Source organism: Podarcis muralis, chromosome 14, assembly GCF_964188315.1.
Source record: "Podarcis muralis chromosome 14, rPodMur119.hap1.1, whole genome shotgun sequence".
Classification (NCBI taxonomy): domain Eukaryota; kingdom Metazoa; phylum Chordata; class Lepidosauria; order Squamata; family Lacertidae; genus Podarcis; species Podarcis muralis.
In genome coordinates this window covers 23,574,632-23,588,726 of record NC_135668.1, presented here as the reverse complement: position 1 = coordinate 23,588,726, position 14,095 = coordinate 23,574,632, and the positions used below count along the sequence as shown (strand labels likewise).

The 14,095-nt window shown below is 44.2% G+C and overlaps 1 protein-coding gene across 9 annotated transcripts in view; it reads left to right on the top strand.

Annotated features, from left to right (window-relative positions):
- Positions 1 to 12,585, top strand: part of LRRC28 (leucine rich repeat containing 28) — a 52,751-nt gene extending 40,166 nt beyond the window's left edge. For all 9 annotated transcript variants that reach the window (XM_028707207.2, XM_028707209.2, XM_028707206.2 and 6 more), the window contains 3 exons: positions 1,910 to 2,085; positions 3,968 to 4,127; positions 9,352 to 12,585. In XM_028707207.2, coding sequence (XP_028563040.2) covers positions 1,910 to 2,085; positions 3,968 to 4,127; positions 9,352 to 9,424 — 409 coding nt within the window. In that variant the 3' untranslated portion in view covers positions 9,425 to 12,585. The remainder of the gene's footprint in view (positions 1 to 1,909; positions 2,086 to 3,967; positions 4,128 to 9,351) is intronic.
- Positions 12,586 to 14,095: the final 1,510 nt, after the last annotated feature.

The window sequence follows — 14,095 nt, the reverse complement described above, 5'->3', positions numbered from 1 at the left end:
AGTGCTTGGCTTCTCCACTCATCATATTCTCCGCTTCATTCTTTTTGAGTCACTTGGCAGAATGCACCAAACTCCAGAAAGCCCACATTTGGGCATGTTGTTCTCTCTTTCCTGTTCACATACTGACCTTCGCTCTTCACTATGATCTCTTTGAACTAATTTCCTTGAGTACATTGCCACTTCTGCTTTAAATCATTTGTGACCCTAGAGTTGCATAGTGTTCATCATAGCCTTCTGGGTAAGCCATCACACTAGTACAGTTTGAAGAAAGCTTTGTGTGCAACTGTCTTGGCATCTGTTGAGGCTAATGAAATATGATGAACTCAAGTTGGGACTGTCACACTGGAAAGTCTTAGCATGCTTTGTTGTAAACACAGAAACGTGTCTTGTCTGTGGAGACTCTGTAGTCCCATTCTTGAAACATGATGCTTTGTAGTCTTCATGCATGTGAGAAACCTATAAGCTGGGTGTCCTTCCCTGTAATACAGTAAGTTCTCCTCCTTTCCTGAGATGTAGGTGCAGACATTTCTTGTCTCGTGCTCTCATTTTTTGTGGAGCCCAGGAAGCGTTTTCTTAAGGAAAGCTCTGTAGGAAGAAGAAAATCCTGCACAACTATGTGGCATTGCAGTAATGCTTTAGTAGCTCTAAGGTAGTTAGTTTTATTTAGCCTGACAGGTGGGAAATCAACGATCACTCTAAAGTGATTGATTCTAAACACAGAGACCTCTGATGGTCAGGTAAAACAAACACATGTTTATCTTTGGAATTGTATTATACTAGGAAAGCTTGAGTTACACTGGCATTCAGAATTTGGCAAGGAAAGACCACTTTGCACATTTATGTCCTTAAGATGTACACAGGCGCTAGCTAAGAATGCCAATGGTAACTACGAAAGCACAGCCTTGAAAACAGTGTATTAATGAGATATGTTATTGGGGTGTCGGAAGTACCTGGTTTCTTGTACGAAGGTACACACAATAATTTTTTGAAATGTCCCTCCAACAAGATCCTCATGACAGATGTGCATTGTTTGTGTTCTTGGGATTTGGTTTTTGCTTATACCAACATGAAGCAATGTTCTCCCTACCTCACTTCAATAACTTAATGTGGGATCTTGTTCAGTTATTGATACAGAGGATATGCATCCCATTGGGATCATATATTGTTTAAAAACTAATTAAAACAATTCCATTCTGTGCAATTATTATTAAAATAATAATAATGTATGAATAGTACTAATAGTAATTAAAAACACCATCACTTCACATTACAGATACAGTAACCATCAGTGCATGGATCTTACGTTAAACATATGCATTAAGACATGTCTTCCAGATGTCATAATAGATGTATGAACAGGAACTAGACATCTATATGAAATATGTTCATACATAACCATGGCAGTGAGGTCCTTAAACCATTTCATAATAGATAGTGGATATTTATCCTTCCAGGCTTGAAGTATAAGTCTCTTAGCAACCATAAGGGCTCAGAAAGTCCATTTTTGTCCCTCCACTAATCCCTGTGCTACAGGAATATAATTTGAAAGTACATGAACATCTGCAAATACATTTCACCAGTACAAAATTGATGCGTATAACAATTTCAGACCAAAAAAGAATATCATCACTGAAGAAACTCACACCACACGCTTCAATAAGGCAATTGCAGCAATACACTTGCCAATATCTACCTCTATTGAACAATTACTTCCTATACATATGTGGAGTCCAATATACTCAAAATATTTATTTTTGTTGGATCATTCTCCTCTGACGTAATGCACAGACAGGCTGAAACGGGTTGGCGCACTTTCAAGTATCAAGTATCTTTAGAAGGCTTGGGTAGGATTTTTCATGATATTTTACTCCTTTTAAACAGCTTTCCCCTTTCCTCAAATATTTTCCAGCTGTGGTTCTCCTGTTCAGAAGTCAGAGGTGAAGCTTCTTACCTTTTCATCAGGACAGTTGACAGTTTTCCTCCCAGCAGAGGTGAAGTCAATTGGGTCAGAGTCAGACCGCGTTCTGCCCTTGCAAGAGATGGCCATGAGGATGCTGTATAACACATACTGCAGGCTTTTAAAAGGTAGCTGAACGGTGATTGCATTCTTGCAACATTAATGTTTATCAAGCACCTAAATATCTAGACTGTGTAGTGAAACAACTATAAATGGACATCATATTTCTTTGTGCCCTCACTGTTAGGGTGCATAAAAAAAGTAAGGACAGAAGGGAAGGAAAAATTAAAACCAAGAAATGAGATGTCAGCCCCATAAAGATGAGTAGTTAAATGTATGTAGATGGGAGAGGTGTGAAATGAATTGGGAAAAGCATAAGAGAGTAGTTGTGTTTTGAGAACTTTTTTGAAAGCTTGTAGATGGGAGAAGTGAGAATAGTAAGGGAGAAAATTCATTTCCAAGGAACAGAGACGGAAAAAGGACTAAAAGATGGTGTTTCATGAGCATATTGAAACTGCTGGAAGCAAAAGGAGGAGTATAAAGAGTTGGGTAGCTATGAAGTGTCTAGGACACTTGTAAATTAAACAGAGAAGCTTACAGTGAGAAGAAGAAGCTTATGGTAAGCGCAGTACTTGAAGCATGTAGACTTTCAGTGTGCTGTGAAATTTGACTCAGGTTCTCAAAACTCCAAATCAAATGGCTTCCCGAGCTACATTTGCAACAAGAACGAGAGGCCCAAAAAGACAGCCAAGTGTTAGGTAAAAGGCATTTAGGAGTCTTTTCTTGCACAGAGCGTAGAAAAGGCCAGAGTCTTTTCGCAGTCCGCAGCAGAGAAGCAACTGTCTTTTAATGGGAGAGTAGAGAAGCAGAAATAATAATATTCCTGCGGCAAGAGGCAGTGCATCATCCCACAATGCAGCTCCTTCTCCAGCCAGCTCCAGAGCTGGCAGGCTCGTTAAGCATGAGGCAGAAAGAAGCGCTTGCAGCCCGTTGGCCATTGCAGTGCAACGTGACAGCTGAGCTGCTTTAGTTCTGCCCCAGTTCAGGCTCTTTGTTGAAAACTGGCCCATGGCTTCTCTGCATTTTGCATCATGCCGCCACATGGGGCTTCAGCTCCTAACAGGAACTTGAATGTCAAGCTATATCTCAAAAGTCCTTGGGAGCTAATGATCTCTTACTCTGGGAAGTAGGGAGGCTGGAAAAACATAATTAGGATGGATGTGAATGAGCAGATGAGCCCAATTGCCAAGAAAACGGTGCAAAGTTAAAAGCCAGCATTTTGCTACTCCAACCATACCTCTTTGACGCAGTTATTTTTATTTAGGCCAGCAATGGAATGTTGGCCCAGAACTATGCACCATATTGCAGGGAATTTGGCGCTAATCAATGGGAGGAGGTATGGTGACTAGCAATAATGCACTTGAGATCTTTCCCTTTATATAGCTAAAATCACTGTTACTGCTTGATAATAGGTTTTATCACTACATTTTGGTAGCATTTCAAGCTTTTGAGGTGCAAGTCTAGAAGTCTAGTGTTGAAGGGGCAGATTACTAGGCCCTGTAAACCTATTTAGATTAATCATAGAATTGTTGAGTTGGACGGGACTCGGGGGTCATCTAGTCCAACCCCCTGCAAATGCAGGAATCTCAACGACAGTGTCCATGACAGATGGCCATTCAACACACTCACGGATGATCTTGCTGCATAATATAACCACCATTCCAACTCTCATTCCAAACGTAAGCAAGACAGAAAGCAGGAGACATTTCATGATACTGCATCTGAAAACTGGAGACGATTTCCGTGAAGAGGAAAACAAGAGAGCTTGTGCAAGCAGCAATCTATTTTTTTTGTGAGCAGAGCTATTCTCTGTTATTGTGCTCCCCCTCCCCCCCAGGTTACCATCAAAGCTGTTGTTTTTCAAGTGTGTCCATCTTGGTTGTAATGTTAAAATAGCTATGAATTTGTTTTGTTGAAGTCACCGTCTCTGTGTTTCCTCCCCACCTCTAGATTTGAAGTTCCTGAATCCAATCTCATTACCCAGGAGTCTCTTGGAATTGCTGTACTGCCCTCTGGGACACTGCCACCGTTGCAGCCAGCCCATGTTTACTATTGTCTACCCAAAGCTCTTTCCTCTGAGAGAGACGCCAATGGCTGGATTGCATCAGGGGTAATTACAGGGGAAATTACATTGGGGGTTTAGACCTTATGCAAGGGCTTCAGTTACAGGGAAAGGCATCTACACAGGGCCATGGTTGTGCTACTCTTATGCGTTTTCAGTCTGTTGACTTCATATACCATATTCACTTTATTCCTAAGGCTCCAGTGCCTACCTTGATAGCAAGCAGCAACTGTACAACTGTATCACTCAATCAGTCTCCTTTATTGGCATAAAAAAGTGTGTTGCATGGTGACGTACTTTCATAGCGTCACTCAGAAATCTTGCCATATAACTGTACAACTGATTATATAATATTTCCTCAAAATGATAAGTTTTCACAGTGGTGAATTGCTTAATTGGCAAGTTTCTTGGAAGGTTCATTTTCCGCCAGTGTTGTGAGCTTGCTTGGTCATTGACTAGGAAGCAGAGTAATTTGGAATTAATTAATGTCCCTTTGAGAGCAATAGGGAGTGTAGGTAGGATATTGATATTTAAAGGGGAGGGAGAGAAAGTTTGCAAATATTCTTGGCACCCAAGTAGCCCGCACCTTTAACACACTGCCAGTCTACCTTCATTTCCCACCTTTGAATCCGGGAGAGCTAGAAGCTTGTCTGTCTTTTTAAGAAAATGCTGGTATTTTCAGAACTCAGAAAAGAAGCCGTCCATGTCTAAAAAGTTCTGTTATGCAGCTTTCCCCCATGGTGATCATACTTTGATTCCCCATGACTAAAGAAGTAGCCTGTATATATTGGTGACATTCGACTAACAGATAAATTATCAACTATATGTTTCTTTCATCACTTCAAATCAGAACTGAATGATGAAGGGCCAATACACCCAATTTGTATCTCGTGACATTGTGATGGTCAGCAGAGCCCGATGGTAATTAGCAAAGCATTGCAGCCGTTGGTGGCTGCCTTTCTGGCAGGAAATAGGATGAACCAGTTGCCCTTTCTGCAAGAGACTTTTCATCCATGCATGAAAAGAAAGCATGTCCACTTACAGTATTCATGAGCCTCTTTGTGTAAAACTCAAAAAGAGAAGGAAATCAAGAAGCCAGGCCTTCTACAACTTGCCTTGTAATCTTGTGGAATCTAGTTTGGCTAAGAGAAAAGGGAAAACCTCTTCTTCTTTTTGGTGTCCTGCTCAACTTATGATGAAGGACTAGCAATGGAAGATCTGGCCATTGCTATGTGGATGTGCACAATGAAGCCAGGAGGCTTTCCTCTCAATAAACTTCATTTAATTTAATGAGAGCAATGTGAGAGCAAAGAATGGCTCTTGCAGAACTCCCTTTCCCTCCAGTCGGACTTGTGGCAGGAAAACTGCTTTGCTAGCTTGGGCCCTTAATATGCTGCTGGAAGTCTCCTTGCTGAGTAGCTATTACTTGACATTAGTGGTGGCAATTGGCAACTTCAAGGTGGTGCCTCTTCCTGGGCAACTGCCAAGGTCCAAATCTTGACGGTCCTCTCCAGGAAGAAGATGCATCCTGGTTCCTAAACTGCCTCTGCCTAGAGCGCTTTGGACCAGTTGGTGCCCCTAAAGCCTAAAACATCTAGGTTTTGGGATTTCTTTTTCTTTTTCCTTGTCTTTCCCCCCTTCCTTGCAATCTGCCACTTTGAGTTAGAGGTGACGGGGGAAAACCAGCAACCACAGGGCTGTGTAGCCCCAGTCATCCCTCTCCCTTCTGCCCCCAGCCTTCTCCATAGTGGCTGGGAACAAGGTGGATGCCAGTTGGCTGTTTCCTGGCACCGTTGGCAATGAAGGAGCACAATGATGTCTAGCCTCGGGCGTGGATAGCAGGCTTGAGACACAGTGGCAGGAGCAAGAGCACAGAGGAGGCAAGCAAAAACCCACAGGCTGTGCACCTAAATGTCACAAATTGTCCCAACTCTCTCACTTATTCAGGCAGAGTAGGAGGAAGACAGGGTTTTTCATCCATGACCCATAGCATGGAACAGGTTACATCCAATAACATGGAGGAGGAAGGCCAGCCAGCGTCCTCCATGCCAGGCCTGAGATTAGTGCCAAACTCCTAAGAGATGCCCAGAGATGAGTAAATTAAATCCTCTCTACTCCCGATTCCCACTTTCTCCCTCCATAACAATGGGTCGGGTGCAGGGGCAGATTGCCCAGGGAACAGAAGAAGCCAAGGTAGGGGGAAAGAGACAGCACTCCCTACAACAGAAGGTGGTCTTTCCCCAAAGAAACAGAAGAGGAAGAGAAGCAAACACAGCTGCAAGCAAGGCCCAAAACAAGCAGGGAAAGATGACAGATCCTGCTGCAGGGACTCTTCCTCTGCCTCCCAGGCTTCTCTGCCATCGTCCTCCCTCTTCTTCCTCCCAGTACCAAGACACCCGAATCAAAAGCTACGTCAACAGGCCCATAAAGACACGGGACAAAAGGCAATGAAAAGAAGTACAACTGGGAAAAAGTTCCAACAGAAGGACCAACGAGTCTTCTCTCTGTCTGATTCAGAGACAGGGAAGCCTCCCCAGGAACTTTTAGTCCTCCAGACATTGCAGAACTACAACTTCCATCAGCCTCAGCAAGACTGGCCAAAGGCCAGAGATGGTTAGAGTTGAAGTTCAATAACATCAGGACAGCCAAAGGTTCCCCATTCTTGCCCTAGATGAAGTTCTCATGGAAACCAAAGACAGAAAAGGGCCCTACCTCTGGCAGAGAAAAGGATTCCAGTACTATCCACCACTCAAAAGATCAGCTCTGACAGATGATTTTGATCCAGATGGAGCTGGTCCTTCAAAGTGACAGTAAAGTGCTGTTAGATTTACTTATTTTGTTCCACTTTTCAGGACTAAGATCCTTTCAGGTCGGCTCAAAAGCAAAATCAGTCATATCAAAATATAACAAAACAGTAGATACATTAAAACCACATTTTAAAAAGAGCAAAAGGCATAATTTTATGCTGTAGGCCTGATCAAAAGGGTTAATCTTCACACCCCACCTAAAGTTCAAAGAGGGAGCCAAATTTGCCTAGGGGGAGAAGGTTCCACAGACAGGGTGCCACAGCAGCAAAGGACTTCCATGTGCCACCCCTGGAAGCACCACACTTGGTGAGGTTGCAAGGAGGGTTTACCTTGCAGGTCTTACTGAACATTATTATATTGACTAGTTCCTGATTTGAATTGGGCCCTCCAGGAGACTGAAAACAGCAATCCGCTGTAAGGAAATATCAATTCCATACCCGCCCAACCGTAGCTGCCTAAAGCCTTCCTAGAAGAAAAGTCTGCTGATACCAAGTAGATGGTGTAGTTTTCTTGTTTTCTTGTTTACAGCTACTGTGTCTGTAGCCATAATGGGTTTTTCCTCCCCCTTCAGTAAGTAACAGAGCTTTATGAAGTGAGAACAAAATGAGCCTCTTAAATTTGGACAGCAGCCAGATGGCTTTGAAGACACTGCTTTGGAAGAGCCCCCCCTCCCCCTCTCAGAAAGTTTCTCTGATTGCAACAACCAACTTTCCACCTTGCTCACGTATATTTAAAGTCTCCTTCGTAAAGGGTGTGGCTTCCCCCACACCACATCTGGCAGCTTATTCAACTTCTGGTCAGGTGGCTAAGGTAGATTATGTGCTTTGTATACAGCGCTGGCATATGCCCTATGGCAACGCTCCCTTCCCCTCTGCCACCACAGCCAAAGGGTACTAAATTCCCATTAATCAGATCAATGTGTTTCTGAAATACTTGGCAACGACTTCAGCACTGAAATGAAGGAATGCCAAACATATATTAAACACCAACAAACACTGTATTTGCACCCAGGTACCTGCCATTTTCCTTACTTTGCTGCATGCTAGAGAACCCATCCATGCAAATACAGTGGTACCTCGGGTTACATACACTTCAGGTTACAGACTCCGCTAACCCAGAAATATTACCTTGGGTTAAGAACTTTGCTTCAAGATGAGAACAGAAATCGTGCAGCGGCAGCGGGAGGCCCCATTAGCTAAAGTGGTACCTCAGGTTAAGAACAGACCTCCAGAACGAATTAAGTTCTTAACCCGAGGTACCACTGTACAGCAAAGTTCTTGTTGACCCCTGTGGACTTGGTAGCTCTGCCGTTCAGCTTTGGGTTGAAGAAATCGACCTGGAGCAGGTGGCCACAGTTGGAGGGTGGGTTTGTTTTAAACGTGTAAAAATTAAACGAGTTGTCACTGGCTAGAAAAAGAGTGGGGTAGTGCATTGAGAAAGGATTGTCAAATGTAGAGTTGCCATATTTCAAATACAGGGTTGCCATATTCCCTGCCCCCGGATGTCATTTCTGCTTTTGAAATCCTGGTAATGTCTGGGAAATCTCGGACGTGTGGCAGCCCTGGGTTTTAGGGCAATGAAATGCCCATCCTTGCTTCTGCTTTAAAAGAGCTTAGGATAAAGAATTACAAAGGTGTCTTAGTACAAGAGTGTGCAGGCACACAGTGGTGCACTTGCTGATGCCTACTCATCATTCAGAAGAAGGGGGAAGTTGTCTGATACTAAAGGAGGCGTAGGTGGCACCACAGCTGGGAAGAGCAACTGTTCACACCAGTTGTGCAAAGATCTGTGCCTGTGTCTAAAGGGTGGCAAGCGTTAACTTCTTCAGGAGTCCTAGGACTGCATATTATAACCACAGGGCACAGGGGCCTGAAGCACGCTAGCTGCACCCCTTTGTTTTTATTACTAGAATCAGAATTGTAGAGTTGGAAGGGACCAGACCCCAAGGGGCATCTAGTCCAACGCCCTACTCATGCAGGGAACTCAGCTAAAGCGTCCCATGACAAATGGCCATCCAGACTCTGGGGGTTTTTTTTTGGGGGGGGGGCTTTTTAAAAAAAAGCAACATGATGTTTTAAACGGGGAGCATGAGTTTAAAAGAGGGGGCATGAATAAAAAAAAATACGTTGTCCCACCCTTTTAAGAAATCAAGGCATTCTCCATGTCCCCCATGCCATTCAGAGCTACAAAACCTGCAAAAGTTTTTAGCTGAATTTCTTTTTATGTTGACAGAGGAAAAACCTCTTGCTATTTTTACAAACTCAAATATTTTGTGTACTTAGTTTACCACGGCTTAATCCTCCCTCCTGGTTTGTTTGTTTTTTTAAACTATCCAGAAAAGTTGTGTGTTGTGGACAAGGGCCAATGTTTTAATCTTGAGCTGACAACTGCTCTCTCTCTCCCTCCCTCCCTCCCTCCCTCCCTCCCTCCTTCCCTCTCTCTTTTTTTCCATTTTTCTATTCCAGGAGGACAACTGTTAGTTTTGTGGCATACTGCTGCTCCACCCAGTGTCTGCAGACTTTTGACCTATTGAGTTGATAAATACTTAAAGCTGTTCAGGAGCAGCGCCAGTTTAAAGCTGCATTAGGCTGTCTCCTGACGGTGCTGGGATACAGCTTGTGTGTGTGTGTGTGTGTGTGTGTCTGTGTCTGTGTCTGTGTGTTTGCACGCGTCTGCGTGTGTGTGTGTGCCAAAGCAGCCGGAGGAGTGCCCGGCAGGGAACACGGAGAGCCACTTCAATCCTGCACCCCTATCAAATTTGGATGAAAGGCAGAACTCTCTTGGAAGCCCTTTGATGCTCTAGCTTCCATAAAGGTTAACACCTTCCTGTTCCTGCCCAGGCAGAATGTAAAACGCAGCAAACATCAAGCAGGCCAACGACCTCCAGGACACACTCGTGTTTTTGCACGTATGATTCTAGTTGCATTCAAAGCAGCTTTCAGCCACTCGGATGATATAAACTGTTTTTTTAACCAACCATTTGCAATACTTTTAAACTTTTCTTTAACTTCCTCCTTACTTGGCTGTGTGCTACTGCCCTCTTAAGAGTAGCCATTTAAGGTAGCAGTTTATTTGTTCTGGCCATGTTGTTTCTCTCCACCACCACCACCCCTCTCTATTTTTCCATTCAGGATCAAATGTGTTCTCCTTTTCTCTTAACTGCCTATTTGACAATAAATGGGAATTACAAATCTGTTCATGGAAAATAACTCTTGTCTGCATACCAGTTGCTGGAGTCTGCTTGCAAGTGGGTAAGGAGAATTTGGAACTGACACTTGCATGTGAGATTGGAAGCCTTCAAGGGACCACCGCTGGAAGCCACGAGAAATCAAATATCGGACTTGTCAACTTGTAATCCTGAGTTGTTGCAGAGCCAAGGAGGGTTAAAGGCAGCAGTAGGTTTGGATGAGTCAAGGGGTTGCATACTTAACCCTACTTACTGTGCACTTGAGGGGGGGGGGACTTCAAAAGTAATGTGAATGGTGCTTGTTTTAAGGTGTAAAATGGTGTGGTCTTCATAACTGCAGTTTCAATACCCTGGTTGATTTTTCCAGAGTAGCTTCAGTCAAACATTCTGACATCTGGGGAGGCCACAGCAGGGAGAGTGAAACAAACTCACTTTTTCCTAACATAACTTTTAAAGGGCTATGATAGCATTTTAACTTGCTTGTGCTCAAGAAGTGCCTCACCAATAGCATTACTGCTCTGAGGATTGTTTCTTGGAAGCTTTGATTGCTCTTACCAGCACAAGCCAGCAGGAAGCCCAGCATGTGGGTGTAACGTACTTATTCTTCTTTTTTTAACAAACAAAAAAGAAGCATCAGCAAAACACAGTCCTGGGTCAGTGGTTTACAAATATTTATTTTCATTAACACATTGGTATTGGTATTCTTTTCCAGACACAAATCGGCTACAGGCATTGACCCAATGAGACTGTTTTGCTTCGTTTGTTTCAAAGTACCTAACTTTCTGAAATACCAAAGCAATCTTTAAAGCAGCATAAGAAAGGAGGTGGCAAACTATTTCACGTGCATTTGGGTGGCAAATGCAATATTGGTCAGAGCAGGAGCAGGTACCTTTGTGTAGTCTGGGAAGCAGAGGGTGTTTTGCAATGTACTGCAGGTGCAAAAAGAGAGAGCATCTTTTCCCTCTTGCTGGCTCTTCATGGGTGCTTTCCTTAAACAGAGCAATCTCCAGGAAGTTCAACCAAGAGAAGTTCTCTGCAGTTGACAAGTTAGCACATCAGAGAAGGACTTGGATCTTTCCCCCACCCAATGCACACATGAGAGTTCTTTCTTTTACTGGGGAGCATTCGGAAACGCTAGTTTCAAACTGCAGTCTGAAGTGACCACCATCTAGAATACTTTTGCCTCGTTCACTTCCTCAGGAAGCTGACCGCTGAGAATTCTGAAGAGCCCATAAGTAAGTATCCCAATAGGCAGTGAATGCTATAGTGGCATGAATCCCTAACTCTCCCTGACCTCCCACGTTGAGGTGAGGGCTCTGGTCAAAGAAGAAGAAGAAGAGTTTGGATTTGATATCCCGCCTTTCACTCCCTTTAAGGAGTCTCAAAGCGGCTAACATTCTCCTTTCCCTTCCTCTCCCACAACAAACACTGTGAGGTGAGTGGGGCTGAGAGACTTCAAAGAAGTGTGACTAGCCCAAGGTCACCCAGCAGCTGCATGTGGAGGAGCGGAGACGCGAACCCGGTTCCCCAGATTACGAGACTACTGCTCTTAACCACTACACCACACTGGTCCTTAACAAGCAAGTTAAAGGCAAGGCCCTGGGCAAAGTGCCCTCCAGTGGGGCCCAGGCTTTCCCTGGTCAGCCTCCCCAGGTGTGAGCAGAAGGAACAGGTTAGGATGCTGAAAGCAGCAAAGGTCTAGCCACCCAGTACTCCTTCAGCCCAGGACTGGACAAGGCAGATACAGCCGTTGTCACCACTTCTATCAAATGTCTCTGGGCCCCAACCCTCACACGTAGGGGTTGGGCTACAGAGGCGTTGAGGATATGGAAAATGATGGAAGTCTGCTGCAGCTGCCTCAGTACTGGGCCGTTGTTTTTTTATGAGTTAAAAATAAGAGATGATGGTGCTGGCTATGGTTGGAGCTGTCGTTTGCCCATTGATGCCAGGTCTGGGCAGATAAAAGGAGTAATGAATCACTCCTTGTACAAGGGAAGGAGTTCCCCTCGTTGCTGCTTTTTTAAAAAAACCCCAACATTTGGAACTCTGAAAGAAAGTCACCAATCTGGTAGAGCTCATTGCAGTCTCCGCCAACCTAGCATCCTCCAGATGTTTGGGTGGGAGCTGTAGTCCAAAACATCTGGAGGGCATCAGGTTGGGAAAGGATGGTTTAATGGGAGGAGAACAACAGTTAATTCTCAAATTGGAAGCCTCCCCCAAAACCCAAAGCTACTCCTTGCTCCTTGGGCTTTGCCCAGGGCTTGCTTTCCTTGGGTAGGTGGGATCTAAGGCAGGACTTCAGCCATTCCTGCCTGTTGGGATACGTAATGGGACAGAGGTCCTCTCATTTCTAAATGCACAGCTGTAACTTGTAGCCTGTCTCTGACTACATGGGCAGAAATCTGCCTGCTTTGCTGGTTTTAAAGATGAAGCAACCCTCAAATGTGAAGCTTGCCTTTAATTGCAATTATTTCTGTACGCGTCCACACCAAAATAAAACTGAGGCATCTTGTCTGTTTTTCTCTGTGCTTTTTAAACTGTTTGGTAGGCCAGTGTGTGTATGTGTTCAAAGAAGCCAAATGGTGGATAACAAAGCTAATAATGAGCCAGTCTTCCGGCAGTACTGAAAGCAATTCAACCTACTTGTATTGGTCAGATTCCAATTCAGCATAAAGCAGGGATGGGGAGCTTGTGGCCTGGCAACCTCCCCACCTGGCCCATTTGGCTCAAGCCACACCCACCTGTTAGTCACCTGATGTATGGGTAGGTGTGGGGACAGGTAAAGCCTTGTCTTCAAACAGTGCCAAATTCAACCTGCAGCTGCAAAGGAACGTTAGATTTGCAGGTGTGGTTTCAATTCAGCAGTGTTGGGATTTTGCACTATATGACATCAGGTGATTTGACGGGGATGGCCCCAGCCGCTGTCAAAAGTGGCCTGTGGAGGGTTGGCTGGATCTGCCCCCTTCCCACATCCAGTTTTCACCCCTGACCTAAAGAAAGTGAGGAAACTACCACACCTTTTCATCAAGAGATGTACAAGCAAATCCCACTATGTGAACACTTGGCATACAGCTCTTCGGTTATCCTCACATGAAAAAATTCTACCCTAATTTTTACCCTCCAATTCAGATATCCAAACAATATACAAATCAATGAGCAGTTATTCAGCTCCTCGAAAGATTCTCCAATCAAACACAACTACTGAAAGTCAGGGACAGGAACGCATTGGGATTTTCTCCATAGACAATCATGGAAACCGTCAGCTCGTAACGTGAGTGCTTGCCTTACAGACCATTTCTCAGGAACCAATTATGTTCATACGGTGGAACCTATGGGTATTGAGCGCAAGTAACATGCTGTTCTATTAGACTGTTCCATTAGAAACGCATTCCATGCTGGTTGGAGCTCACGGGAGTTGTACTCTGTAGGGGCACAAAGTTGCAGGAAGGTTGTCTTCCCACACACCACTTGTAATACCCTTCTAGCCGCTTGTGGCCCTGCTCCAGGTAAGTGTATGGTCTCTTGCTTTAGCCTCAGTTCTCACATGTACGGTACTGGATTCTTCATTGCTCACAGCTGTGGCCTAATCAAGTGTGAGGCTTTGGATGCTGCTGCCATCAGCGATGATACTGTTTCCCATTGATAATAATCATGTATTCTATAGGGTGGAACAAGTTGCACAGTTAAGACCCTTTGGGGAGTGAATCTCAAGAATGCGGCAAATGGTAAATGAATGCAAAAGGAAATGGCCATTTTGCTAAGCTCCAGCCCATGTAAAGATCTTTCTATTAGGTTCCAATAAACTAGAAATCTTGAATTTATCCTCTGGATCAATGAAGATCATAATCCCAGACCTAAAAATGCAATAGATTAGTGCAGGGATTTTTATCAGTCCCTGAGCAAAGACACTGATGTTTTATAAGAGGATGGAAAAGAAGCTCAGCAGGTATAATACTTCTAGCAGGCAAAAAAAGAGCCTCCTGTAGGGCTTCTCCCAGTTTCATGGCTCTTAAAGGCATAGC